A 15,251-nucleotide genomic window follows, 5' to 3' on the forward strand; every position below is an offset into this window, starting at 1 on the left:
CAGCTATGTACTTGTCTTCTTCAGCAAACTTTGTAAAACCCCTTTTCTCTAAATCAAAGCAAGGACCAAAATTTGTGAGTACCTATTTCCAGAAAAAGCATATCTAAATTGTCTGCAGCCTCATTAAACATGCCACTTTCAAAAAAAAAAAAATTGGCTGACCATACATACAAAGAGTAAGCTTGTATTTTTTTTCCTGGTATCAAGCATGATGTCAATATAAGACTTCTATATGATAAACTACAAAAGAATTCATAGCAATGCTACAGATCATATGCAAGTTTATTTAAATAATTTAACACTACATAGTGAGCCAATTTGTAAGTATAAAAATATATGGTTTAGCAACCAAATATAAGCACCACACAGAAGCACATTACACATATACCATCAGGCCTTTGGAAGATTAAGGCAACATAAATATCCCAAACAGCTTTATGAGAATGCTTTACTCATATAATAGATGTTATTAAAACATCTCAAGATAGGCAGAAATCCACAATTTTTCAGTATGAAGTCTTTCCTTGTAATTTGATCAATATGTTAATGATTCTTCTTAAAAACTGTTCAGTGATTAATCTAGATTGACAAATGGGCTATCAAAGCCACTATCTTGTTGGCTAGACAGGGGAGGAATTAACTTCCTTGCAGGCTGTCGACACATTGAAGTTGGCACTGTCCTGCTCAGTGTTTGGAAGTCTGACTTTAAGTTATCAGCCTTAGGATGAGGTGGGTGTCCAAGAGTCACACTGATCTTCCCTAGTTGGGAATACGTGGTTTCTTCTGACAGGTCTGGAACATGATCACTCTGACATTTCATTGGTTGACAAACCATATTATTTTTCTCTGTATCTGAAAGACAATTGGTTGCTGAAAACTGTTTGAAATGAACAGATTCACCCAGTATATCCAAGGTGTTTTGCGGCCTACTGTGTAAAAATGACACTTCGGGGCTGTTACAGGGTAGAGTTGCACTGGTGGGATGGCAGCCTAAGGAGTCACTAGGGTCCCCTCCATCCTTTACCGGAGTTTCCTGAACACCCAGGCTTTGGCTTTCCTCGGACAGAGCATTTTCACTTGCCATTAGTGAATTGTGTGTGTATCCTTTCAAAAGAGGCTTTTCCTTAGCACCCTGAAAGGTGATGTGTGTGGATCCTGATTCAAAAAGACCAGGGGCACATCTAGGTGAGGGTTTATTTCCAAAGGTTCCAGGGCAGGGGTATGTGGCTGAGTGTGGAAGTGACTCAGAACCAGTATCTCTGAGTAGGTCTTTCTTCTTGTGCAAACCAAGGCCTCCTTCACCTTCACATGGAACAAACTCAGGAGAAACATTCTTGGGCAAAACATCTAGGTGCTTGCCACTACTATCTCCAAACTGAAAGTCCGAAAGGGACCCTTTGGAACCCACATGTTTTGTGTCCCCGTGCTCCGAGTCCTCTAACCGCCGTCGTAAGTTACAAGCAGCCCTCCTCTTAGGAACTTGCTCACACATACTTTTGGGGATACTTTTGACGCTGTTTGATCTGCTTTCAATGTAACGTGCTGTATTCTGAAGCACTTCATTTCTTTTTGATTTTTCAACTCCAATCAGTGTCTCCGAAGCCAGGGGCAGGGCTACTATAAGCAAAGGAACATAAAAGTAAGAGAAAATGAACATTTAAAGGAACTATATCAATGCTAAACAGTTAAAAAAATTTTTACATATATCTGCTAAATAAACCAGGGTAATTTTGTTAATGACATCTAATATATTATTGCCATTCATTTGATCACTTTCTACAACAATGCTTTTTAAGAAGCAATTGCAATTTTTTTTTAACCTATTCCGATTCTGGTGTCAGGAATGGAGTTTTTGATGAAGGAAGTTTGCTAGAAGAGTCATGTACCTAGACCTATCTGTGTGTGTGCACACATCTCTCTATAAAATCTGTTTTCTGATTTAATTGGGTAGGACACTATGTGGCCACACAGCATAGAATTAGAAGCACTGTAATTCAGTCCACTAGAAGTTCATTTCCATGGGGCCACTATTTACACACTGTTGCCTCTAGTCTAGAACATTACTTTCTTATTCAATGCCACTGTCCTAAGAGTAATATCACCATTCCAAAACTTACACAATCAGTTTTCTTCTCCATGAGGAATGGTTAACAACATGCTGAATTTCCAGATAATCTCTGCTTCAGGTTCTCAGTAGTTCAAAAAGCCCATTTTCCTACAAATACTCCTGTGTTAAACATCTCCCGGGGTGATCAGGAACTCACCAGTTGTTTTTCACATATTTCTACCACCCTGTGCTTCATACACTTCGAGTCTAAAGCTATGTTGTTACACACAGAAACAACTCATAGTTTCTTGGGAGATTGTTCCTATTAAAAATTATCTTTGCTCCTTTTAGTGCTCTGATTCATCTAATACTATATTTATAAGTCATCTAATATCAATATTGCATTTGCCTGGCATGCCTTTCCCTACTCTTTTGGAATTTTAGGTGGTATTCTTGTAAAAATGGCAAATGTCCATATTTTATAAAACCCTGTTTGAAACTTGTGGCTTTTTAGCATTGTGATGCTAGAGGGGAAAGCCACCGGCAGGCATGATATGGGCAACAGTTCATGTCCTGACTACTTTACATCCAATTCATCTCCCTGCTAAGGTGCCTGGGAAAGCAGAAGATGGCCCAAGTGCATGGGCCTCTGCACCTAATGTGGAAGACCCGGATGAAGCCCCTGGCTTCTGCCTGCCACAGTGCTGGCTATTCCGGCCACCTGGAGAGTAAACCAGCAGATGGAAGATCCCTCTGTCTCTCCCGCACTGTAACTGACTTTCAACATAAATAAATCTTTAAAAATCAATTTAAAAAAGAAAGAAAATTATGGCCTTTAAAAAAAATGTTTACTTGAAGGCAGAGTTACAAAAAGAGGCAGAGAGAGAGAGAGAGGTCCTCCATCTGCTGGTTCACTCCTTGACTGACTGCAATAGCAGGAACTGTGCTGATCCAAAGCCAGGAGCCTCCTCTAGGTCTCCCATGCGGGTGCAGGGGCCCAAGGACCTGGGCCATCTTCCACTGCCTTCCCAGGCTGTAGCAGAGCTGAATTGGAGTGGAGCAGCCAGGACTTGAACCCGCTATGCCACAGCACCAGCTCTGTGGTCTTTTAATAATAAGCAAATTTAACCTATTCACATTTACTATGATTGCTAATGTTTCAATCTACTAAGAGTTCTATTTACCCAGATTTTCTAATTCTTTCTTCTTTCCTGATTTTGCTAGGCTAAAATGCTTTCTTCCAAGTTTTTCCCCAACCAATTTGAAAATTATATATTCTACTTCTTTGTTACCCTTGAATTTTAATATACTTAAACCTGTATTTTTCCACCAATGACTACATTTAATAGAGTCTATACTCTCTTCATGAAAATGGTGAAAATCTGAGCATAATTTTAGTTTCTTCTACCATTTCTTCCTACATTTTTCAAGAAAATTATACTTTATAATACTCTCAGGTCTTTATTGTTTTAGTTTCATGTCTTATCATGGTGACAGATTTCTGTAAATATATGGTGAGTCTTGATTAAGCAAGCAGCACAGATATGGTATTTAGGACATTTAAATGGCAAGCAGTTAGAGGCTGGGAGAGGTAGAAAGATCCATTAGGTGGCATGGGGGCTCCCAGTTATTCCTTGGTGTGGCTAGCCACCTAGCACACTGCCTGCTCTCACACGCTTTGTTCTTAATGCTGCTGCCCAGTATTGAGGTTGGGGAAGGGAGGGGAAAGGAAAAACAGAGGGTGGCCCCACTGGTTGCATTGGTACCCTCAAGGCCCACTACTTCTCCTGGGCCATCTCCCCTCCATATGTGGAACAATTCTGATATTGTTCCTAATTGTGCCTGTCACCTTCTGGCTGCTTTGAACTGAGGTTTTCATCTGTAACTCTACACTATCTTCTTTTCTACAGCATCTGGTCTATCCATGGCAACTATATAAGTTCAGTTATACTTTCACCTTTTTCTTATCTTAGAAAAAAATTTTACTTGTATGGGCAGAAGCAACAATGGGAAGCTTCCTATTTAAACCAGAAATTTGCATAAATGAATGTAGAGTTTTCTAGTTCAAATAAATCACACGCATATAACTTTATAATTTAACTCTTACTCCTTACATTTCCTGTAGTTTTTCATACTAAAAATATTTAATATCCAAAAGAGACAGAAAAACCATTCAAGTGACTCATTGTGACATACCTGACTGTGTAAGTTTGCTCTGGGATTTATTAGAAATAGGCGTTTCCAGCAATTTTGCCATTGTAGCAAGTTTGCTAGCAGCATTCATAATCTTTTTTTCAGCCCTGTGGGGAATTCCAGAATATTGAATTAAAACAATTTAAATGAAAAAATGAATTCTCTTAGCCCCAAGATTTCTGTTTTCCTATTAGCTCTGCCAACACTTAGGGTAGCACAACAGTTAAGTCTCTCATAACCCCCAGTGGCTGATCATGTAGAAACAGGTAATATTGTGGTCAAGGAAAATGTTTAGAAAATGACAGCAAGTTGTCTTTGACTCTTAGGACACAACTTTTACAATGAACTTACCCTTCTTCTTTTCCATTATCCTGCAAAATCTGTTGGAGGCAAGTCAAATAATATTTGCGCATCTTTCGGGCAGTATCTTGGCGTTCTCGCAATACCTCTGCTTTTACCATTTCCGCAGCTCTTTCCTTACTCTCCTGAATGTAACGAAGCATGTCACCTACAGTGGGGTGAGGGGATACCCACAGAATGCAGGTTCATTAGCACTGATTCAGAAACAGGAGGGGCTGCCTTCAGGCCCCAATTTTCTGTGAGAGAGAGTTACTGGAGGTACAACTGAAACTTTCCATAGTCATGTAAATGGAATACTTCAGATCCCACTTTGATAGACTCAAAAGAGAATTAGTAAGTCTTTCTGGAATGATGACATAACATACGGCAAGGAAACATGATAAGCTCCCCAGGGAAATTCTGTCATATTCTAAAACACTTAGCAAGAAAATACCCAAACTACTAGGCACAGAAACATGTATTCCAATTGTACATTACGTCCATTTAAGAGAAAGAGGAAATTATAGAAAGGGTGAGGAAGAAAGGAGACACTAAAAGGGTGGAGAGGAGGCAACAGGAGCTAGAGACTCATATTCGTCACTTGTGCTCCGAAAGTCCACTTTCCATCAATTCTCTCAGCAGCGCTTACTGAGCACCTTGCTAAATGTAATCTCACAAACCATGGGAGACAGGTGCAAAATGCTACTGTAAGGAGGGTGATGACACGTCCGTGTGAATGTGAATTTCAGAAGGTAATGTAACTCTCAGCTCCAAGCTGTTGTTGCTGTTGTTTATAAAGATGTATTTGAGAGGAAGAGAAACAGGGAGATCTTCCATTCGCTGGTTTACTCCCCAAATGGCCCCAATTGCTACAGCTGAGCTGATCAGGAGCCAGAAACTTCTTCTGGGTGCAGGACTATTCCCAGGTGTATTAGCAGGGAGTTGGATTTGAAGTGGAGCAGCCAGGACTCAAATTGGTGCCCATTATGGGATGCTGGAGCCACAGGCTGCAGTTTTACCCACTACACCATAGCACTAGCCCCTCGAGTTCTCTCTTTAATGTAACATGGTTTTGATCAGAACCACTTTTTGAATAAAAAATGTTAGCCCTAAGACTGCATCTGTTATATTAGCCAACCCATTCATATGGAAGTCTCCCTCTTAATGTCAATAACCATCTAAAAATTACATGCTCTATGCAAAAATATTAACTGGGAGACTTTTTCATTGGAAAAATGAAAATGGAGCATATATCAATATAAAACCTCCAACCAACTTTGTAAAAATATATCTAAGACCCAGTACACACACTTACCCAAGTGGTAGGATGAAAAAAGCTTAAACTTCTACTTCTCAGTTAACAAATTACAAGTATTAACAAAAAGTTGCCATGTTTGTAATTATTGCTGATACTAACAAAATATGTTACTATAAAGAAAATTCCCTTTGAGTTTTCTAGAACATCTATCATGTATAGATCTATCATCTATCATGTATAGATGTTCTACCAATTATATTAGGTATTTGAGATCTTTCCTGCTCTTTGTTAAAAATGAATATATTTTTACAAAGTAAATTCATTTTCCTATTCAAATGCTGGCTATTGTATTAAGACACACATCCCCTTCTATGCAATTTTGTCATTAAAAACCAGGAAGTATTATACACTGGGAAACTGTCAGGGCAAGGCTCTCAGAGCATGCTGGCACCACCTGGTATGGACAAGAACTGATAAAAATACACAGCTCTGAGGAATAATAATGACAAAGAAATGAATCTAGTTAGCAATTGTTCGATCTTACCATAGGAAGTAGTAATTACTAATTAAAAAAACTCATGTGACTTATTTTGCAAGTTATTTAAGCTGTGAGGTTATCAAATTTTAGTTTACAAAAAAGAAATGGAATAATCAACAATAAAAAAAAATATCTGAGGGCAAGTGGTTGGCTCCTTGTCACCATGTAGGAGACCTGGATTGAGTTCTTGGATTCAGCTATGCTTAACTTTGCCATTGAAGGAATCTGGGGAGTGAACACACAGAAGGAAGTTCATTTCTCTCTCTCTCAACCTCTCAAATTAATAATTGCTTTTAAGTCTGAAAAGAATTAACTCTACTTTCATACTTCCATGTCACTTCCAAAATATATTATACTTGGACAAAATTAGCCACTGCATAATTTTGAAAAAGCATCACAACTCTAAGATTAAATAATAAAATAGTTTGGAAAGTTCCCAAAAAGTACTACTATTGGTAAACTCCAAGTTTTCATTCAACAACCACAATTTTAAAAAGGTCCAAACTTCAAAATAATGGGAGTCTGTCTAGGAACTTACGTTTAATTTTTTTTACAGCTTTTATGTACTGCCCACGAAGTTCCTCTAAGGCTTCCCTGTGGCATGGCAGGCAAGGATTTTCAATGGCCCCTTCTGACAAAGACCTAAAAACAAACCAAAGGTTGCAAAGACAGTGTTAGTGAAAAACTTCATTTGAAAAAAATGTGTATTCATGCATTCAAAGGAAATCAACTGAGATGTGCTAAAATTCATACCCAAAGACCACTACCATAGTTATTTAAAATGGAGGGGGAGGAAGGATGGACATAACTTCATTATTACAGATGCTTAAATATTGGTAAATCCACAGGATAAAAATGTAGGTATTGAAAAGCATACAGTATTGCCGGCGTCCCAGCTCACTAGGCTAATCCTCTGCCTGCGGCGCCGGCACACCGGGTTCTAGTCCCGGTCAGGGTGCCGGATTCTGTCCCGGTTGCCCCTCTTCCAGGCCAGCTCTCTGCTGTGGCCTGGGAGTGCAGTGGAGGATGGCCCAAGTGCTTGTGCCCTGCACCCCATGGGAGACCAGGAGAAGCACCTGGCTCCTGCCATAGGTTCAGTGCCATGCACTGGCCGCAGGCCGCGGCGGCCATTGGAGGGTGAACCAACGGCAAAAAGGAAGACCTTTCTCTCTGTCTCTCTCTCTCACTGTCCACTCTGCCTGTCCAAAAAAAAAAAAAGCATACAGTATTTAACATGGGAAAATGTTTAATAACATCAAATGAATAAAAGATTACATAATACTTTCTGCAATAACCCCAATTTAAATACACTGTGCCCAGGACATGCATGTGTAAAGAAGCTTAAATTATTTAAGAAGTTAACAGTGTATCTTCTGGAGATAGAAAATCTCCCAAAACTTTTTTATACCTTTTGCTACATAACCAAAGAAATAGTTGATAGCTTCAAAAACATCAAAATGGTTAGAAATAAACAGTCTCTTTAAAATGGTAAAAGTCTACCTTGGTGGTGTTTTACAAAGTGCTTGCATTTCTTGCAATTTATTCTTCATGTCACTGTTTTCTTCTATTAATTCTTCAACAACTTTGTTATTCTCTTCTACAAAGGAAAGTTTATAGTATAGTAGTCAGTTCCCTTTTTTTCCAGTCTTCCTCTTCCTTAAGTGCCTGACACACATGTTTATAAAGACGGCATAATTCTAGTTGCTCTCCTGTGTTATCAATGCCCTGATAAACTCTAGTCCGATCATTCCCTATTCTGTCATCTCAGCACTCAAGATCTGTATTCCACCTTCTTGCTTAGGGTCACACATCGTCCTGGAATTTGTTTCACAGACATGTGTTTTATTTTCCTGCTAGATGTGCTCTGTTGAAACCTAGTAGGATTTCTAACTCAAGTTCTACCAAGGATCCTGGCCTACATTTGGTGTTCAAGCATCTCTATAAAATAAAAACCTTAAGTAGGTGCCCTGCTCAGAAATAATGTAAGATTTTCAACTTTTTGGACCTTCAGAAAGATGAAAATGAGAGAGTCTATGTGGTATAAAAGAAAAAAGTATAAATTTCAGAGACACAGAGACTAGTTTTAAATCCTAGCTCTGCTTCTGACCAGTTGGATCAACCAAGGCAAATTATTTAACTTTCTGAACTTAAGTTTTTTTACATGTAAAATGGGGATAGTGTCACTTACCTTAAAGGTTATAAAAGAAATAAAACAACAAATGCATAACACCTTACATAGGCTCGGAAATACCAATGTGAAGATAGCATGTCATGTTTCCTACTATGCCATCCTGTTAACCCATAATTTGGGAAATGAAATCACTTTTTTCCCATTTTTCAATACATGTTACCAAGAGAGAAAACAATTTAAGAAACAAAAAAGCAATGATAGCAAAAATATCATCTAGTAAGATTTATATTAAGAGCAAAATTCAATGACTTAAATTCTGGCATTGATGACCATCCTCAGTCAGTGCTTTTGAGAAAGTACAAACTTTCGTTGCTATGAAATGTAGGAGGGATTAGTTTCAATAAACACTATGTAGAGTAACTGTTTGATGATAATATATGGTACTAAATATTATAAAGAATCATATCCTACCACTCGTCATCTTATGTAAAAAATTTTTCTTGATTTCCATCAAATATTGTAATAATTATATGAGTAAACATCAAAAAGTTCATGGAAAATGGAATTAAAAACAAAAAAAGTTCCAGTCATTTTGTCCACCTCTGACCTCTGAAGAGCTGAGGGTCCTGGAAATTTATTCATATCAGTGTAGTCTTTTTTGCATTAACTTAAAAAGCTTTTAAAGTATACCTATTTTTCTTAATGTCAGACAACCGAAAAGAGGAAGCAAATTAGGAGTAAGGTGGATGAGGGATTCCCTATCATCTTACAAATGTGCCGTTGTCTGATGGGAAATGGCAAGAGCACTGTGAAGCACTCTGGGGAAACTGCCTGGGGTTTTCCTGTGAAGGCTTTGGCTAACTTTCTCAAACCACTCTCAAAACAAGCAGGTGTTAGCACTCCTTGGTCCTCTAGAAAGCCAACAAGCAAAAATGCTCTTCACCTTACAAAAAAATTGTTGCCACACCTTTATTCTTGACTGGTCTGCTTTTGCTTTGATTGGACCATGTACTGGTCTTGGTAGCCATTGTTTTGATTGTCCTTTGTCTTCAGGATTACCCTGGAAAAGCCAGGTTTCATCTCCTGTTATAATTCTTCAAAGAAATGCTTCAAGATCGTGATCCACATGTTTAACATCTTATTCAAAGTTCTACATGCAGCCGACTGATGGATGTGCAACAGTTTTTGGGTCCATCAAGCAGGAAGCTTGTGTTCAGCTTTAATTTTTCAGTCAGAATTGTGGAAGGTGGATGGGGCCTGCACCGTGGTGCAGTGGGTTAATCCTCCTCCTGCGGCGCCAGCATCCCATATGGGTTCTGGTGGTTCTGGTCCCGGCTGCTCCTCTTCCAATCCAGCTCTCTGCTGTGGCCTGGGAGGGCAGTGGAGGATGGCCCAGGTCCTTGGGCCCCTGCACCCACATGGGAGACCGAGAGGAAGCACCTGGCTCCTGGCTTAGGATCAGCACAGCTCTGGCCATTGTAGCCACCTGGGGAGTGAACCAGCGGACAGAAGACCTTTCTCTGTCTCTCCCTCTGTCTGTAACTCTCTCAGATAAATAAAAATCTTTAAAATAAAATTTAAATGGGACCAGTTGAAATGTCTGTGGTGTTGGCTATTGTTTCTACTTTTGTCCATCCCCCTCTTCAACTGGGGAACAAATAAGATTAATGATTCCTCACAAATTGATCTTGATAGTCTGCCTCTGTAGACTATCTTCAGAATTGTCTTGTCCTTTCTTAAAATGAGTTATCCAGGGGCCAGTGCTGTGACGAAGTAGGTTAATCCTCCACCTGAGGCACCGGCATCCTAGATGGGTGCCGGTTCTAGTCCCGGTTGCTCCCCTTCCAATCCAGCACTCTACTGTGGCCTGGGAAAGCAATAGAAAATGGTCCAAGTGCTTGGGGCCCTGCACCTGCATGGAAGACCAGAAGAAACACCTGGCTCCTGGCTTCAGATCGGCACAGCTCTGGCAGTTGCAGCATAAACCAATGGAAGGAAGACCTTTCTCTCTGTCTCTCTCTCTCTCACTGTCTATAACTCCACCTCTCAAATAAATAAATAAAATCTTAAAAAAAAAAAAAAAAAAAGGAGTTATCCATTTACAAACTGTTGATTTCTTTGGAGCATATTCCCTGTACACTTTTCATAAAGTATCAGTGATTTCACCCTGTCTCCACTCAAGCTCCACCATAAATCTAATGTTTGTTTTTGCTTCTAGTTTAACAGAATTCATGTTGCTCTCAGAGGGGCTCTTTTCAAACTCATGTCTTATCCTTCTTAGTGCCTTAAAATAGATCCTGTTCGGACAGGCAAATTAATATGAGCTTATTTTGGTGCAAAAAAAAGCTTTGAAATCTGGGGCTAGTATTGTAGCACAGTGGTTTAAGCTGCCACCTCTAACACTTACATCCCATATTGGAGTTCCAGATCAAGTTCTTGCTGCTCCACTTCCAATCCAGGTTCCTGCTAATGTGCCTGGTAAGGTAGCCCTAGTACTCTGCTTCCTGTCACTCATCTAGATCAAGATAGAGTTCCTGGCTCCTGGCTTTGGCCTGACCTAGACCTGGCTGTTGTGGTCATTTGGGGAGGGAACCAATGGGTGGAACATCTCCCCGTCTCTCTTGCTCTTTCAAATAAATAGAAAAACAAATATCCAAAACTTTTTTAAAATCCATGCATGGTTTTTTTTCATATAAGCACTGCATGAACTTCTGGAGACTCTTTATATTGTACTTTTAGCTATAGTTGGGCAAAATGTTATTTAGTCCTCTGTCCTCTAGCAAAGAGCAAAGTAATCACAAAGGGAAGTGTAGTTTTTAAATTTTTTACCTCTAAGCCGGCGCCGTGGCTCAATAGGCTAATCCTCCACCTTGCGGCGCCGGCACACCGGGTTCTAGTCCCGGTTGGGGCGCCGGATTCTGTCCCGGTTGCCCCTCTTCCAGGCCAGCTCTCTGCTATGGCCAGGGAGTGCAGTGGAGGATGGCCCAGGTGCTTGGGCCCTGCACCCCATGGGAGACCAGGAAAAGCACCTGGCTCCTGGCTCCTGCCAGGATCAGCGCGGTGCGCCGGCTGCAGCGGCGGCCATTGGAGGGTGAACCAACGGCAAAGGAAGACCTTTCTCTCTGTCTCTCTCTCTCACTGTCCACTCTGCCTGTCCAAAAAAAAAAAAATTTTTACCTCAAAATTCATAATTCCAAAAGGTTTTATCTATCTAACAAACTTAGTAAACGGTAAGTAAACAGGTGTGGTAGTATGTAGCTTCTTCTATGTGCTATGAGGCTGAATACTTCATTAACTGCTGGGACAGGACTTGATCCTTGAAGTCTATCTTCCAAAAAGGAGTACAGGCAAGAAATAACAAAAGTGATGTATATTATAAAAAGCACAGGCGCAATGGGGAATGTATAATAAGAGGATCTAACCAGGAAATGAGACCAGGAAGTTTGGCTAAAGACAGACAGACTGATTCAGACAGGAGACAATGAAATCCATGCTATGGCTCTACTCAGTGTAAAAGGGTTGCCAGGTACTAAATCATAAAGAGCTTTTTAAACCACGTAAAATCAAGTATTTGTACTTCATACTGGGGACCATGGCAAGCCCCTGAACGGCTTTCAACAAGAGACTATCATGATCCAATTTACTTTTGTAAAAGGTTTCTCTAGCTGCCCCATGGGGAATGAATTACAGGGGTAACGCTGGAAACAGAAAGACTTAAGAGGTGACTGCCATTGTCGAGGTGAATGCAGAAAATGAATGAACCTCTTTACCTGATCTTTTCTGGATAAAATTATTTAGGACCCTGGCGCTCAGTTTTTTATTCATTCGAACATTCATTGTCTGGTATGTGCTCAATATCATAAGTATATGGATAAACAAGATAAAATACATTCTTCATCCTCCCAGAACCTGTAGTTGGGAGAGGATATCAGGCACGCAACAAAGCAATTAAAATACAGAAAGGTAAGAGAAAGAGCCAAGGGCTACAGGGCTACACAGAAGCAGCCCACTTAACCCAGGCTGAGGAAAATCAAGGAAGGTTTTAAAGAAGATGTGTCTTCTGAGTTGAATCCTAAAGGATGAGCAATTGGAAGTCAAATGGTAGGACAAAGAACAGGTCAGATTGATAACACTATAGGCAAGGATCAGCAGTAAAAGAAAACATGACCAGTTAAGGAATCCATTATCCAGAGCTCGGGGTGCAGCAAGTAGTAAGAAAGCAGCCTTTAAGCCCAATAGCTTTCCTTCTTGAAAAGAACAGTGGGAAATGGCAAAGACTTCCCTGACTGCAATGTGGTCAGCAGCCTTGAAGGCGGCCAGGCCAAAGCTACACGCCTTTTCCCTCCGCCCTGAATGTGTTCTTCCCCTTGGCAAAGACTCAGGCAACTTTCCTTAACTCTAATTAAGAGACAGAGTTACCATCCTTTCTGCTAAAAACGCACAGCATATTGCCAATAGCACTCAATGTCAAGTTATTTATTACTCTGTTCTTAGTTCCTGTCACTTAAGTTTTTTGGAGAAAGGGAGCAGCAGGGTGTTTTGTATCTCCACCAGGTCTGGAAACATTCCTCAGAGCATCCCCACTGCCCGGAACACTGCTTGACACATACTGGGCCCTTGCTATCTGTTCAATCAAGAAAAGGAAGGAAGGAATGTGACCTTTTAATCACAGCTGAAGTTTTCCTCTTTTGAGTTGACTAGGAATAATTCTGTTAGTAAAAATAAGGTCCAAATTAGGTTATGTTAATCCCAAAAGAGAAACCGTGCAAACGTTAACTAAAATGTCACATTTGAACATTTATGTCAACAGCATGAAAGATTTATAGCAGTAGCAGTGCTACTTTAAATGCTAACCTCCAATTTTTTCCACTACAGCTTTGTGCTTCCTTTCTAAGTGCTGAAGATGCCTACAGCATTTCTCCAGTTTTCTTTTCAGATCTTGACATTCCTGCTTTGCCTTTTCAAGTTCTTGAAAGCAGGGTCCACAGCATAAATTCTTAATTTCAAGGATCTTTTTCTTATCTGCAAAATTAAATGACAGAAAGCTTTTATATCGGTTTGGCCCGAGAACTACGAAAAGCAAAGCAGATGACGTGACTCACAATCAAAGGCCCCAGTGCACCTGACAGAGCAGGATCCTGAGACAGAGAGACCTGGGTTTAGATCCTGTTCCCACCACGCACTGGCTGTGTGCCTCCACGGACTCCTTAATCTCTCTGAGGCTTAGTTTTCTAATACGTAGAATTGGATAATACGATCTACTTTAACTACTGTGAAACCTATATTCAGATCTTAGCACTGAGTATCGTTTCCTACGAAAAGGAACTGGGAATCTTTAAGAAATGGCTGATTCCAGTTCTGGGAAAGAGAACAAAGAGACTGAAAGATCTTGCCATGTAAGAAAGTACTCAAATACACTCCCATCACAAAAGCAGTTTGAAGGGCCTCTATTAGATAAACTGCTGTCAATTTGAGCATCATTAAATACAGCGATGCATTACGAATCATCAAGAGTCACAGCGGTAATCCTGTGGATGGAAGGCAAGTAGATAAAGAAATATACAGGCCAAGGGGAGGGAAGACTCCTGATTGTGACACCACAGAGTGCCACCTGCTAATACTGGACGGAGGTCTGCAACTGGGGAAACAAAAAATACACTTTTGCTTCCACTGTAGTAAAGACTGGATCAGGTGGGAATCGCCAATCAACAAACTTAACAGAAGGTTCTAATGAGGAAAAGGATATTTGCATGGTCTTAAAGTGTCTCCCCACAGATTGTTCATTAGTTCCTAGAGGGAAAAACCCAGTAATTATTTAGTGAAGAAATTAGAAGGCATTATGACCAGACTGTGGTCAGGAGAGGGGATCACCCAGGCAGTGTCCAGGCAAGAATCTTCTCGGGAAGAAACAGACAAACCTAAGTGGGGAAAGCTCTGTTAACAAGGAGTAATGGGCAACATAGAAGGTCACAATGATATAACTTACCTCATATGGGTCAGGAAAAAAAGGAGATCACATGCACAAACACCCAAATGTGAACACCAGCTGGAGTAAGGTGTTACTAAGAGGTGTATATAAGTATTTTTGCAACTTTTTATTTTTCTAACTTCTACATTTTATAAGTTTGAAGTCATCTCCAAATTTAAAAAAATGACTCAAAACTACTGATATAAATATATAAAAACTGTTTTGCGTAGCACCTGGAATACAGCATATACAAAATAAATAGCTACTGTCATTACTAACATATGGCATTATAAAATTAGAATAACAAAATTATACAAAGGGTTATTACTACTACTATCAGTGATATAATCAAATAGAAATACAAATCGGCACAGGCTCAGAAGCGAGTACCTAAAATGTGCATATAATGTGATTGGTCACGCAAAATTAATCTTAGTTCTCTTAATCAGTTTCACTTATTAGGGATTAATGAAGCATCATACTTGTACTAAACACTGATTTTCTATTTTTCATTTCAGCTACTTTTGTAAGATCAGCAACCATGCAAGTACCCACTGACAAGATAACAGATAAGTCCATTCTAGTACATTTCTAAAGTGAAATATTGTACAGAAATGAAAATGAGCTAGAGTTGTATGCATTAACACAAAGTTCTGTGGAAAGATAGCAAGTTAACAAAGGACATGAATATTAAGCCACTTTTATTACAAAAAACAATAACTTTTTAAAAATAGTTATATTCTATTAAAACATTAATAATTTTTAAAAAAAAACAGA

At 39.7% G+C, this 15,251-nt stretch overlaps 1 protein-coding gene across 17 annotated transcripts in view; it reads right to left on the minus strand.

Moving 5' to 3' along the window:
- Positions 1–263: 263 nt before the first annotated feature.
- The window catches only part of CEP152 (centrosomal protein 152), an 89,984-nt gene continuing 74,996 nt past the window's right edge, over positions 264–15,251 (minus strand). For 9 of the 17 annotated variants that reach the window (XM_070054153.2, XM_070054151.2, XM_070054154.2 and 6 more), the window contains 6 exons: positions 13,361–13,528; positions 7,876–7,972; positions 6,914–7,017; positions 4,592–4,748; positions 4,244–4,347; positions 265–1,617 (listed from right to left, as the gene is read on the minus strand). In XM_070054153.2, the coding sequence (XP_069910254.2) occupies positions 575–1,617; positions 4,244–4,347; positions 4,592–4,748; positions 6,914–7,017; positions 7,876–7,972; positions 13,361–13,528 (1,673 nt within the window). In that variant the 3' untranslated portion in view covers positions 265–574. Of the gene's footprint in view, positions 1,618–4,243; positions 4,348–4,591; positions 4,749–6,913; positions 7,018–7,875; positions 7,973–13,360; positions 13,529–15,251 lie in introns of all 17 variants that reach the window. The other 8 variants (XM_070054155.2, XM_089309460.1, XM_089309458.1 and 5 more) reach the window with 5 other exon arrangements.

This window comes from Oryctolagus cuniculus, chromosome 12 (assembly GCF_051225735.1).
Source record: "Oryctolagus cuniculus isolate XC-2025 breed Fujian yellow rabbit chromosome 12, ASM5122573v1, whole genome shotgun sequence".
Lineage (NCBI taxonomy): Eukaryota > Metazoa > Chordata > Mammalia > Lagomorpha > Leporidae > Oryctolagus > Oryctolagus cuniculus.